Consider the following 14,792-nt stretch of genomic DNA (forward strand, 5'->3'; position numbering starts at 1 on the left):
TGTGAAATCAATGAACATATTTACAGAAAGGACATAAAAGATACCTGCTTAGAAACTTGAAGGATACTCATTAAGCACTGATTACAATGATTTTTATTCATGATTTTTAATCTGTCTCCCACATGTTCAAGTGAATCACTGTTAATCTGCAATACAAAGATAAGCACACAAAAATCTGGACTCTTCTTAAACTCAAGGAAAAAGGTACAGTGGACAAGGAACTCACACAGAAAAGTTAAATGTTACACTATTATTAGTTCTATTTTAAATTTATTTCCTTTATTATTTTCCAAGGAACCTGTATTCATTATATTAAAAGAAAAAATACCATGGTGCATTTGATTGCATATAACTGTTTCCTTGCTTTTACTAACTATTGAATTCTATATTTTAATATATACACTGTACCATGTAGTCATGGACTAGTCTTATATATAATATTATCAAACATGTAAAAATGTATTTGGTCAGACATTAAAGCAATCATAATGCAAGAAAAAAAGAAAAAGATAAAAATAGCATGACATTCACTTTTCTGGCAAAAGTGTCTTTAGAAATTGCTGCTGGCTTACAGAACTAGAGAAAGCATATTAAAATCTCGTTATTTCTAACAATTGTATTCCCTCACTGTTATTTGTCAAAAAATCAATAGGCATATAATTTTCAGGAAGAAAGCCACTGACTCCTTCAGAAAATACAACCTGACACTCTGTCTTCAAAGTAAAATAATCAGGTGGCAGGAATATGATGGAGAAGTCAGTCTTTGAAAACATCATGTAAGGGAATCCAGCTGTGCTTGTATGGTCTCCAGCTAGTTAAAAAAAACAAAGGAAAAGAGAAAGCTGGTGAAAGAAGAGAAATCCATATGAAGCACTGTTTAAACATGAAGAGAAAGGAAAGAATAGCCCTGGCATCTATGCATGCTCAAGTCATTCACATAGCAATAAAAATACCACTGGACATTTTCCCTCTCATGTGAAGATATTAGAATTCATGCTTGAAATTTAAGATTTCAAGTTTGTAAAAAAGATGATTTTCCAAACACTAGTATTTTAAATACACCCAGCTGTTTGATTTTAAATTACATTACATGGTGGGATTTTAAATGTGGAGAGGAGATTATACTGGATTATAGAATAAGTTTTTTGGAAGAAACATAAAATAGGCTCAAGATAAACCCTTAAAAGCCTAGTCTTTTCTTTACCAGCCTTCTCTTCCCTCTTGGGCCCAGAAATTAACGTATTTAACTATGTCAATATCTTAAGTATCAGACTGGCCAGGTAACACATAGTTCATTATTTAATGTTTCACATTCAAGCAGCAAATCTTAACTGCTTCCATGAAAGCCATTTCCACTTTTCTCCTGTTTTGGTTTGTCAGCTTTTGTTCACCTCAGCTATGCTTCCTACTGTGAGACATAAAATGTTCATGAGAAGACTTGAAAGAATTCAGTTCCTTAACAGGGCATTTAAAAATAATAACTGATAACAAACCCTATGCAAGAAACGATGTATCAGAAAGTTATTTTAAAAAGACAGACCTTATTATAGAAATCAAACAACTCCTTGTGGTTGAATTCCATTAGAACCTTCTGTGTGGTCTGCAAAGAAGAGAAAATGAAGTAATTTAATTATATAAAACGTACATTGCATTGTTTTTCCCCTAGCTAGCCTCACAATGTGCTCTAACATTACTTTCTGAGCTGTCATTAAAGCTTACCTGCTCTACTCAACTCCACTGTTCCTAGAACTCAAGATGTGCTGAATAACTCTCCATGTTAGCAAAAGGTCTCAGTTCTTCAGAGACATTGGCTCTTTAAGTTGACGCCACAAAGGTTAAGAAAAGATATGCTAGCAAGAGAACAATTTCATTATCTCTTTTTTTCCAGGACAGAGATAATACATGAGATTACATTTCATCTTTCTCAGCAGTCCATTTGAAATCTAGTAAATACCATTACACAAAGACACTGAAGGCGGCATATCTGATTGAACTCATCCAGCCATTAATGCCTCACATCAGCACGGCTACTGCCTCCAAGCATCAATCTGACAGTTATGATCTTAACATGCCGAGATTGTTACCTTCTCTAACATACAGACTCAGCAAAAGTTAACAATTAACACAAGCTTCAAAGCCACAACTTAAACACTTCCCAGCCATCCACCGCATATTTGTTGACAAATCGTTCTGAATACTACAGATGCTAAGAGAGTGAGTGTGAGTGAGTGTGTGTGTGTGTGTGTGTGTGTGTGTGTGTGTGTGTGTGTAGTCGCACAGTAGTCATAAATACAGGCTGCAAACTGAAAGCCTGACAAATTGTACCGTGGGATAAAGACCTGGTGAGCTCCTTGTGTAAAGAAGACAGCCAAGAAATTCCCGTGGGACCCTTACACTCTTTCATGGATTGTCGTGAGTCGGAATCACCTCTACAGCAACTAATACCTAATACCAACATAGGGAAGTGAAACAAGAAAGTAAAGCAAAGCAAACCAAATTTGTTTTGATCCTAAGAACAATAAGTAGTTACTTAAAATTGCTTAAACATAATTTACTTTGCTCAAAGTCCTTTGGAGAAATGAAAGTTAGTGAAGAGGAATGAGAAGGATGTGCTACCTGCTCTGTCTTCAGTGTAGTGTTGCTGTTGTTATGTGCCATCGCGTTGCTATGAATCAGTGAACTTACATGACATGAAATGGGCACCATGAACCTAAGATGCGGAAAGATGCTGCAAGAGAGGCACTGATCGATGCTCTTCATTGCTTCTGTTCACTCACTTCTAACAATCAAGTCTAGTTCTCAGTTGGATCCATTTTAATGATTTCCATTTTTGTTTACAAAGCCAAGATCTCCGGAGCAAGTCAGCGCTAATCCAGATGAACCCACCTTCTGAAATGCCACCTCCCTCCTCATGAAGTCTAAGCCTGTAGGATCAAATCCCACATTCCATGTCCTCTCATACACCTTCCTAAGTGCTAAGATTAAAAACGGACTCTCTCTCATTATGTCAAGTTGGAATCAACTCATAGCTGACCTTCTGGTGGGTTTTCAGAAGCTCTAAAGTGAATGAGAAGAGAATGCCTGTCTTTCCTGAGGAGTTAATGGTGGATTCAAACCAAGGAAGTACATTTGCTTTTAAATCTCAACCTATAGAAATGATACACACATTTCCCTTCTTTTAGTTTGCAGCTGAATGAATAATCCCTGGGCCTCCAGGGATCCTTAAATATGAACGCTATTAATTAGGTGCTGTCCAGTAGCTATCAGCTCATGGTGACTGTCTGTAACAGTGCAGAATGGCCTTACAGGGCTCTCTGGGTAGTATCCTTACAGAAACAGATTACCAGGCCTTTTCTCCTCTGGTTAGTGGGCTCACATGGCCAATCTTAAGATTATAGTCTGTCTCTGTCTTTCTCAATGCTGTGGGGTCAGAACTCCACCAGGTTTCCAAGACTGTAAATTGCATGAGAGGAGACTGCCCATATTCCTGTTATGTTGATGGTGGATTAAAACCACCAGAGTCATGGCCTTTGAGTGAGCAGCACCATTCCCTACTGACTATGCCACCAGAGCTCCCTCCCCCACAGTCGTTCTCCTAGAAAAGAACCTAGTGGGTAACACATGGAAACACTAATGTCTCATGTGTAACAATTTATCAGTTGCTCTTTATTCTTGGACAGGAGATATTAGATGAAAGGGACATGAGGGGCAATAAAATATCCTTTTTGAAAATTCTGCTGTATGAGTCTGGTGGCCAGTGGTTAAGAAGCTGCAATACAATCCCGAAGGCACACAGTTCGTATCCACAAGCTGCTCTACAGGAGAAGGATGGGCAATCTCCTCCCATGCAATAATTGACTTGAAAACATGATGAAGGGTTACTTATTCGTGGATTCCAACTCAGTGGCATACAATAAAGACAACATGAGCACTAAAGCTGAAGTGACAAAGATTTGAGTACAGAGCTTAGCTGTATCACTTGATGGAATAAAGGTTGTTGTTGTTGTTGTTATGTGCCCGTCGAGTTGCTTGCGACTCATAGTGACCTTATGTACAACAGCCCTAAACTCTGCTCGGTCCTGTGCCAATCTCATTGTCTCTGACACACCCATCTCTATTACCCCAGTCACTGAATCAATCCACCTCATGGTCTTCCCCTCCTGTGCTGTCCATCAACCCTCCCAAGCATGATGTCCCTCTTCAAGGACTTCTCCCTCCTTACAACATACCCAAAGTATGTTAGATGGAGCCTCAAAATCCATGCCTAGAGGAAGCTGTCCGATTTAACCCTTTCCAGGACAAATCTGTTTGTTTTCCTAGCAGTCCATGGTACTCTCAATACTCTTTTCCAGCACCACAGCTCAAAGGCATCAATTCTCCTTCTATCCTCCTTGGTCATTGTCCAAACCTCTGATGCATAACAAGTGATTGCGAAGACCATAGCCTGTATCAGATGCACCTTAGTCTCCAGAGAGACACCACTGCTCTTCAGTACTTTGGAGAGGCCCCTAACAGCAGACTTTCCCATCGCAATGCACCTTTTAATTTCCTGGCTGCTGGTGCCAAGACTGTTGACTGTGGAGCCAAGCAAACTAAAGCTATGTACAATCTCAATCTCTTCACCATCCATCCTGATGCTGCCAATTGGTTGGGTGGTGAGAATCTTTGTCTTCTTGACATTGAGCCTCAATCCATATTGAAGGCTGTAATCCTTGACCCTCTGCAGCAAGCACTTCAGGTCCTCCTCAGTTTCAGGAAGCAGGGTTGTGTCATCTGCATAACGCAGATTGTTGACAGATCTTCTACCAATCCTGACTGCACATTTCTGCTCATAGAGCCCAGCCTCCCGGACAATCTGTTCTGCATATAGGTTGAAAAGGTATGGAGGCAAAAAACATCCTTAGTGTACACCATTCCCAGTTTGAACCATGCAGTATTTCCTTGCTCTGCTCAGACGACTGCCTCTTGGTCCAAGTATAGGTTTCGCATTAGAACGATCAAGTGTTCCAGGATTCCCATTCTTCTCAGAGTCAGCCACAGTTTGTTATGATCCACACAGTCAAATGCCTTTGCATAGTCAATGAAACACAGATAGACATTCCTCTGGTATTCCCAGCTTTCAGCTAAGATCCATCTAACATTAGCTACAATATCCCTAGTACCACGACCCCTTCTAAACCCTCTAAACCCAGGCTGTTCTCTGCTGATGTGCTGTTCCAGTCGTTTTTGGATAATATTCAGTATAATCTTGCTTGCATGTGAAATCAACGATATTGTTCTATAGTTTCCACACTCTGTTGGATCACCTTCCTTTGGGATAGGAACAAATATAGATCTCTTCCAGTCAGTTGGCCAAGTGGTTGTTGTCCAGATTTCTTGGCACAACTTGGTGAGCACATCCAGAGCAGCATCTATTAGCTGAAATATGTCAATTGGTATACCATCTATTCCTGGAGCCTTATTTTTTGCCATTTCCTTCAGAGCAGCCTGAACTTCTTCCTTCAGCATTACAAGCTCTTGCTCATATGTGGTTTCATGAAATTCTTCTGTTTCTGCGAATTCCTTTCGATACGGTGGCTCAAGATATTCTTTTCATCTTCTTTTAATACTTCCTGGATCATTTAATATTCTTCCTAAAGCATCCTTGATTACAGCAACTCAAGGTTTGAATTTGTTCTTCAGTCCCTTGAGCTTAAGAAATGCTGAGCGAGTTTGGCCCTTTTGATTTTCTGCCTCCAACTCCTTGCACATTTCATTGTAATGTTTCACTTTGTAATCCTGTGCTGCCTTTTGAAATCTCCTATTCAACTCTTTAGTATCTTGATAATAAATCTCATGCATCATTTGTAAAACTCTCATAAAACTCTTATGCTAGTAAATGAACAAACATGCGTGAAACATTTAGTATACTGCCTGGTATATCTGCCGCTTTGCAGTAATTGGTAGCCAGTAAGTTTAATTAGTTTTATTATTTAATTAGTTTGATTACTGAGTAGATGGCACCCCTGGAGTACTACAAAGTTTTCACCTCACTTGTAAAGTTTATAGTACTCTGTTCTGACTTACAAGTCCTTATATTTTAAGAATAACACCACAAAACTAGTCACATCTTCATTCACTTTGAAATTGCCAGCATTAAAAATAGCAAAAAGATGTGCTATTTGTATAAATTTTATTCCAACATTTGCATTCTTTAGATGTCAATCAACCAGGAAGATTCAAAAAGAAAGTAAACGATAGTCTTTTATAAAGTTAATTATCAACTGATTTGACAGCATAGCAATTACAGTAAAACCTGAGAAAGCTGAAACCTATGTAAAGTGGAAATTTGTCAGGGAAGGAAAACTCAAATCATTTCTACTAAAATGAGCAGTGGTAAAGCGGTAAGGCTGCCCACATCAAAAGCAGAGAACTTGAGACCCAGAGGAAAAAAAGAAAATGAAGCTGTCATGTTTCTCTCATAAGTATTCACCGTGTAACTTAAATAACAATTTTGCTTTTTTTGAGACTTTATTAATTCAGTAAAACAAATTATTAAAAATAATGAAATAAGGAAAAGCACCCCACAATGACAGTCATCAGAAATGATGAACACCCTCAGTAGGATGGGCTGACATAGCGGCAGATCTGAAGGCAGCAGAGAAGCAGGTGGTGTTTCACTGTGCTGTTTGAAGGGTCAGAACTATGAGTTGATGGCATCTAACAGCATTTCATCAAATGTCTCCGCTTCCAGTACGTGGACACAACCAACCTCATCCAGTCATTACTACCACTTCACTAATCTAGGGGTAAAGCAGTTGCACTGCCAACACAAAGGCACACGACTCAAGCCTACCAGTTGCTCCATGGGAGAAAGATGGGCAATTTTCTCCTGTGTGATTTTCAGCCTCTGAAAACCACTGCAGGGTCAGTAAGGAGTTGGTTTTGATTCTGAGTAAGCATTCTGGAGTTTAATCTGCCACTTAACATTTTATCTTCATGTAAATTTCCAGCTTAGAAATAAAATAATGTGGCTGGCATGAACAAAGAAAACATTAAGAGTCACAGGTCTCTTAGCTACTGAGAAAATGTCTTTGCCCTTTTGGTTATTTATCCCCTCAACTAAGATATCTGCTGCTCTCTCAATGAAATGAAAAATTAACCTTTTGACCTTCAAGGTAATTACTCTAAAAAGGTATCTCAACTGAATCACCATCCTCCAGAATAGGTGGGTAAGAAAGAGTAATTCAACTACTCACCATCTCACTACACACATTCCTCTTTGTTGTTAGGTGCCATAGAACTGATTCTGACTCATGGTGCTCTAATATGACAGATCAGCACCTTGCCCTACTCTGCACCATTCTTGCAATCTCTGCTGTGCTCAAGCCACTGTTGAAGCCACCGTGCCAATCCGTCTGACTGCGAGTCTTCCTCGCCTCTTCGGACTCTCCACCTTTCTAAGCCTTATTCACTTTTTCCAGGGACTGGTCCTCCTGACAAAATGACCCAAAGTTGCAAAGTTTCCCAATTTTTGACTATAAGGAGCACTTCTGGCTGCATATACAGTTAATGAAAATAAAGGATGCAAATACTTTAAACTTCCATTAGGTCTATGATTTTGAGTTATTGCTACTTTTGGTGTGACCTGGATTAGTTAATCATATGAATGGGGAAATGGAGGGGTTTTAGAGTAAGAAAGATTTCAAGCAGAAGATAAGAGCATGAATAATGTCTAACATGAAAAGAGCTTGGTCCTTTTGATGAACAAGGAAAATATCAGTGTGGCTGGAACACAGGAAGGGTGAAGAGTGGGGAAAAACAAAGTAGGATAGCAAGGTAAAGTAGTACTCCTCTGAAAAGATTCCCAGTGGAAGCCCTTTTTAGTATCATTTGGCTAGGATTTTGAAGCTCTGCCTCACTTACTTTGTGCACATGGCCAGGAGAGTTTAGTCCTTGGAAAAGGACATCATGCTCAGAAGAGTGGATGGAAAGCACAGAAGGGGAACCCCAGATGAAATGTTACAGTAACTGGGGCAATAGGGGTTGGTGTGCTGCAGTTAGTGAGTCTGGCTCAGGACAGGGAAGGGTTTAGAGCTGCTGTACATATGGTCACTACACATCACAGGTGACTCAACAGCACACAACAACAATAAAATACCATAACAGGTTTGGAAGCAGGAGTGGCATCCGCTTCCTAAATAACAGGCCTCTGGAGAAACTCCATGAACTTTGATAAATGTCCAATAGTTGTAGAGGCACTTCAGGCTTTTTGTTCATACAGTCACTATGAGTTGTGCTTGACTCTAAGGCAATCAACAAGAAGATGACATGTTAACACATTAATAACTAAGGTTTTGAGGAAAAGATAGAGAAAGTAGAATGAAAGATGACCAAAAGGCATACAGAAAACTTAGTGTTTATGTGTTTATTCCTCCAATCCTCCGTTTAGGACCCCAGTCTGAGAAAGGAGAGATCTTTATTCTAAGAGCAATAGCAAGCCACTGTGGAGTTTTAAGCAAGTTACTATGGTTGCTAGACATGGTCAAGTTAGTTCTGACTTACAGCAATTCTGTGTACAACAAAGGAAATACTGTCCAAGCCTGCACCATCCCCACAGAATCACTGCTATGTTTGAGCTAATAATGTAACCACTGTGTTAATCCATCTCGTTAAAGGTCTTCCTCATGTTTCTGTCAAGAGCTACTTGACAGAATCATAGGGTCATACAATTTGATGAGGGGTTGGGGAGTGAAGGAAATTGGAAAGATATGGTGTCAAAAACAATATACTCAAATTGTATAAATAAACCAGTAGAACAAATTAAAAATAAAGAGCAAATGTATGGTTTCAACAGAGACTGAAAATATAAGCAAAGCAGATTAAAAGAATGAGAGAATCAAAAGTATTTTTGGGGAGCACTGGTGGCCTAGTGGCAAGAAGCTGCACTGCAATCCCAGAGGTGTACATTTTGAATCCACTAGATGCTCTGCTGGAGAAGGAGGGGCTATCACCTCCTGTACCAGTCAGATCCAATATGATGGTGTACACACACACACACACACACAAAAAAAAAAAAATTAAAAAAGTATTTAATCTTGTGATTAACAATTGTGAAGGGTACTATTTTTCTTAGCTCTAGTTCTGTTTTCTCTTTGTTACTGTAGAAAAACCCAATTGATTTTTGTATGTTGATCTTATATCCTGCCACTTTGCTGAAATGATCAACTATGTCCAGGAGTTTCCTTGCTGAGTCTCTAGGGTTTTCTAAGTATACTATCATATATCATCTGCATATAATTTTACCTCCTTTGCCAATTTGTATACCTTTCTCCCCTTCTCTTGTCTTAGTGCTATCTCTAAGACTTCTAATACTATATCAAATAGGAGAAGTGATAGTGGGTATCCTTGTCTAGCTCTTGTTCTCAAAGGGAATGCCTTTAACCTCTCTCCATTGAGAACAATGTTGTCTCTCAGGTTTGCATATATACTTTTTACTATACTGAAGAAATTCCCCTCTAATCCTATTTTGTTGAGTGTTTTAATCAGGAACGGGTGTTAGATTTTTGTCAAAGGCCTTTTCTGTATCCATTGATAGGATCATGTGGTTCTCGTTCTTTGCTTTGTTAATGTGATGACTTACACTGATTGTTTTTCTTATGTTGAACCATCCTTGCATACCTGTTATGAATCCTGCTTGGTCATGGTGATTTTTTTTTTATGTATCATTGGATTCTATTTTATTAAGGATTTTTTCATCTATGTTCATAAGAGATAATGACCTATAGTTTTCTATTTTCAAAGTCTTTACCTGACTTTGGTGTTAAGGATATGTTTGCTTCATAAAATGAGTCTGGGAGGATTCCATCTTTTTCTATATTCTGAAATAGTATATGTAGAATTGGTGACAGTTCTTCTCTAAATGTTTTATAAAGTTCACCTGTAAAACCATCTGGTCTAGGGCTTTTTTGGTTGGAAGTTGTTTTATTACCTTTTCAATATCTTCTTTTGTAATGGGTCTGTTCAGGTGTTCAATTTCTGTATGTGTAAGTTTAGGTGGGTTGTGCATTTCTAGATATTTGTCCCTATCCCCTCAGTTTTCATATTTTTTGAGAATAGCTTTAAATAATATTATAATGTTAGCCTTTTTATTTTATTTGGTTCTGTTGTGATGTTGCCCATTTCATCTCTTATTCAGATTATCTGTGTCTTTTCCTTTTTTCAATTTTGCTAGTGGTTTGTCGATTTTATTGACCTTTTCAAAGAACAAACTCCTTGTTTTGTTGATGGTTTCAATTATTTTTTTGTTGTTTTCTATTTCATTTATTTCTGCTCTAATTTATAATTTCAGGTTTTTTTAGAGGTTGTTGGGTTTTCTTGCTGTTCTTTTTAAATCTGTTGGAGACATTGGGTTAGAGAGTCATTGGTCATTTTGATGTGTTTGCTTATTGCTATAAATTGGCCTCTGATTACTACTTTTGCCATTTCCCAGAGATTTTGGTAAGTGGTGTTTTCATTGTCATTTGTTTCAAGAAACTTTTTAATTTCATTTTTTATTTCTTCTAGTATCCACTCATGTCCAAGCAAGTGGTTGTTCAGCTTCCAAATGTATGGTTTTTCTCCTTTATCCCCTTGTTATTAATTTCTAATTTTGTGGCATTGTGGTCTGAAAAGATGTTTTGTATTATTTCTGTGTTTTTTAATTTATTAATGCTTGCCTTGTGACCTATAATGTGAACTATTGTAGAGAACATTCCATGCACATTGGAAAAGAATGAATACTGTGCTTTTTGGGGTGCACTAGCCAAAACAACAATACGATATCATCTCACCCCAGTAAGAATAGCAAAATTTAACAGAAAAGGACACAACAAATGTTGGCAAGGCTGTGGAGAAACTCGAACCCTTATTCACTGTTGGTGGGAGTGTAAAATGGTACAACCACTATGGAAGGCTGTATGGTGCTTTCTCAAAAAGTTGTAAATAGAAATACTATTTGACCCAGCAATTCCACTACTGAGAATATACCCTAAAGAAACCATAACTGCCACCCAGACAGATACATGCACACCTATGTTTATTTTGGCTTTGTTCACAATAGCAAAAAGTTGGAAACACCTCAAGTGCCCATCAACAAATGAATGGATAGAGAATATCTGGTATATTCACACAATGGTATATTATGCAGCACTGGAAAACAAATAACTTATGAAATATTACACAAAATGGTTGACCGTGGAGGACATTATGCTGAGTGAAATATCTCAGTCACAAAAGACAAATACAGCATAATGCCACTGTTATAAAAGAGGATTGACACAGGGGTTGGGGAGAGACTGAGAAAGATGGGATAAATTATGTATACTGCATTGAAACATGAGGGAGAGAACTGTTTAAAAGGGATATTGTTGTTATGTGCCATCAAGTCGCTTGCAACTCATAGTGACCTTATGTACAACAGCCCTAAACTCTGCTTGGTCCTGTGCCAATTGCACTGTCTGCCACACACCCATCCCTATTATCCCAGTCACTGAATCAATCCACCTCATAGAGGGCCTTCCCCTTCTGCACTGTCCCTCTACCCTACCAAGCATGATGTCCCTCTCCAAGGACTGGTCCCTCCTTACAAGATGTCCAAAGTATGTTAGATGGAGCCTCGGAATCCTTGCCTCCAGGAAGCTGCCCGGTTTAACCCTCTGCAGGATGAATCTGTTTGTTTTCCTAGGAGTCCATGGTACCCTCAATACTCTTCTCCAGCACCACAGCTCAAAGCCATCAATTCTCCTTCTATCTTCCTTAGTCACTGTCCAACTCTCTGATGCATAACAAGTGATAGCAAAGACCATGGACTGTATCGACACACCTTAGTCTCCAGAGAGACACCATTGCTCTTTAGTAATTTGGAGAGGTCCCTAACAGCAGACTTTCCCATGGCAATGCGCCTTTTAATTTCCTGGCTACTGGTGCTGAGAGTGTTGACTGTGGAGCCAAGCAAACTAAAGCTGTGAACAATCTCAATCTCTTCACCATCCATCCTGATGCTGCCAATTGGTCCAGTGGTGAGAATCTCTGACTTCTTGATACTGAGTCTCAATCCATACTGGAGGCTGCAGTCCTTTACCCTCTGTAGCAAGCGGTGACTGGATATTATTGTCACGACAGAAGTCCAGAGCGAAGGTAGCATAGTGGAGTAGACTTGGGGAGGAGGAAATGAATAACAATGAACTAATTTTTTCTTTTACTTTTCAAAAAGAAAGCGAATTGGGGCAGGGGTGGGCAGAGAGAAAAATGCAACAATGAATGAATGGAAATCCAAAGTCTCTAAACTTTTAAATAAATTTTTTTAAAAAGGTATTTTCAGAATTTGATCTATGTGTAATGGCTCTGAAAAGAAATAAGTCTAGAAAGTAAAAAAAAATAAAGCATTTAAAGAAGAAATATATCTTTAGGAGTCTCCAGTAGAATAGTGGGAAGGAAACTGGGCAGCCAACTCAACCATAGGCAGTTCAAATCTACCCGCTGCACCAAAAGAGAAAGATGGGCAGTCATCTCCCATGCAATTTGCAGTCTGAAAACATACTGGAGGGTCAGCTATAAGTTGGTTCAGCTACAGTGGCAATGAGATAAATAATACATTGATGATACTAAAAACCTTAAAGAGCTGAAGAAAACAGAAACCAGAGGAGAGAGGCAAACTAGGACTAACTAATCCTTAAGGAACACCAATATTTTTTATAAAATGGTATTAAAAAAAGGTTAATTATTATCAGGTTCACAAATGTACTCAGTACGTATGTGTGTGTACATGTGGGCACATGAATGCATATATATGTACAGTATGTATATGTGTGTACATATGTGCTATCTATGGAGCTCTGGTGGCCTAATGGCAAGAAGCTGTGCTGCAATCCTAAAGGCACATTCCTTGAGGCCACTAGCTGCTCCACGGGAAATGGATGGGCAATCTCTTCCCATGCAATTAACTGTCTCTGGAAATCCACTGGAAAGTCAGCTGTGGGTCAGTTCTGACTCTATGGGACACAACAACAAACAACTACAACAATATAAGTAGATGGTATTGATTCAGTGACTGGAGTAATGATGGTAGGTATGTCAGAGACACAGGATAGACAGCAAGATTGGCAAGGGATAGATAGAGCAGGGTTTAGGGCTGTTGTACATAGGGTCACTACGAGTCACAGGCAACTTAATGGCACATAACTACAACAACAACAACAACAATCTGAACAAAATGGTGGATATTTATTATACGGATAAAATATTCTGTAAATTAATATAATGGCAATACAATGACTAGATTATTACTAAATACGCCTCCAATTTTGGCTTTCCAGTAAAACTCATTAAAATCACTAATATTGTTAACTAGATAAAGATATACAGATTGGAAGATTTATTCTCTTTCTTCTTTTATACATATAAGGTTACAACCGAGAATTTACATAAAAAATGCACTATTTGTATTATTTAAGATGGTCTCAAGTGTTATTATCAAAGTTTTTGTACCTCATCTGATATAGTGCAAAGTAAACAAGTAAATACAAAGATTTACATCCTGATGACAGCTTAAAAGAGAACAAAGCTGTAATAGTTTACACATTAATTTTGATTTTAACTTTTAGTCCTGCCCATGAGTGCCTGGATAATGTTGCACAAACCCATTAGGACGTCTCATGGAAACAGAAATTAGCAGGGTCTTTTGAGATGTCTGACTTGATGAAAGCTGACACTAAAAATATTCTCAGCTTTCCCATTAGTTAAGAATTAGGAACACATACACATTTTCCAAGAAAGAAATGCATTAACCTCTTCAAAAATTATCTAAACAGAAGTAATCACTACATAATACAGATATAAACTGGATAAGAATTAAACCAAATTTACATTGTTCAGTTTTAAAATTTAAGTTGGGTAAAAAAAAATAGAAATTATATGATGATCCTTTCATCTAGAAAATCAGGAGGCAGATGATACCAGTAAAAGAAAAATTCACGTCTTTTACCCAATCTGAATCTAAAAATACCTTCCTAGGAATAGGAAAAGAATTTTTTTCTCTTTTCTATTTGCATAAATGAAGTGCAAAGAGAAAAGATTTAAAACTATCCCAAGTACGACTGAATGTGATTATAAAACAAACTTATTAGGTACTACTTGCTAAATAACTACACCGCCATAGATTACATATCTATGTTGTGGCTAGGTCCCATCCTGATAGTTGCCACTCATAGAGACCATGTTAACAACAGAACTAAATTGTCCAGCTCTGTGCCATTTTCTCAATTCTTGTTCTATTTGATTCCACTGCTCCTGCCCAATCCCTTTCACTGAGGCTCTTTATTGCTTACTCTCCAATTTACCAAGCATAGTGTCCTGCTCCAGAGACTGGTTCCTTCTGATACATGTCCAAAGTACGAGACACAAAGTCTCAGCATCTGTGCTTCCAAGCAGCATTCTGGCTATACTTACTTCTTCCAATACAGATTTCTTTATGCTTTTGATGGTTATTGGTATATTTAATGTTTGTCATTAACACCATAAAGTCAAAGGCAGCAATACTTTTATCTTCTTCATTTGAATGCATTTAAGGCAATGGAAAATACGAGGGTTTGGGTCAGGCACAAAGTCCTAAAAGTGATGTCTTTGTTTTTTTTTAAATCTTTGCAGCAGATTTCCATATATTCCATATACACAGAGATATATACATCTATCTACATCCATTTATTTGCCTGTCTGTCTGTCTATCTATCTATCATCTATCTATCCATCCATCCACACATTGTTACTGTTATATG

The 14,792-nt window shown here is 38.2% G+C and overlaps 1 protein-coding gene across 1 annotated transcript in view; it reads right to left on the reverse strand.

Annotated features, from left to right (window-relative positions):
* Positions 1–556: 556 nt before the first annotated feature.
* The window catches only part of COMMD10 (COMM domain containing 10), a 240,219-nt gene continuing 225,983 nt past the window's right edge, over positions 557–14,792 (reverse strand). Inside the window, exons 6-8 of the mRNA XM_006886666.1 lie at positions 7,455–7,466; positions 1,541–1,588; positions 557–811 (exon numbers count right to left, since the gene is read on the reverse strand). Coding sequence (XP_006886728.1) covers positions 773–811; positions 1,541–1,588; positions 7,455–7,466 — 99 coding nt within the window. The 3' untranslated portion in view covers positions 557–772. The remainder of the gene's footprint in view (positions 812–1,540; positions 1,589–7,454; positions 7,467–14,792) is intronic.

This window comes from Elephantulus edwardii, unplaced genomic scaffold (genome assembly GCF_000299155.1).
Source record: "Elephantulus edwardii isolate Elephantulus edwardi_28Jun2011 unplaced genomic scaffold, EleEdw1.0 scaffold00050, whole genome shotgun sequence".
Classification (NCBI taxonomy): Eukaryota; Metazoa; Chordata; class Mammalia; order Macroscelidea; family Macroscelididae; genus Elephantulus; species Elephantulus edwardii.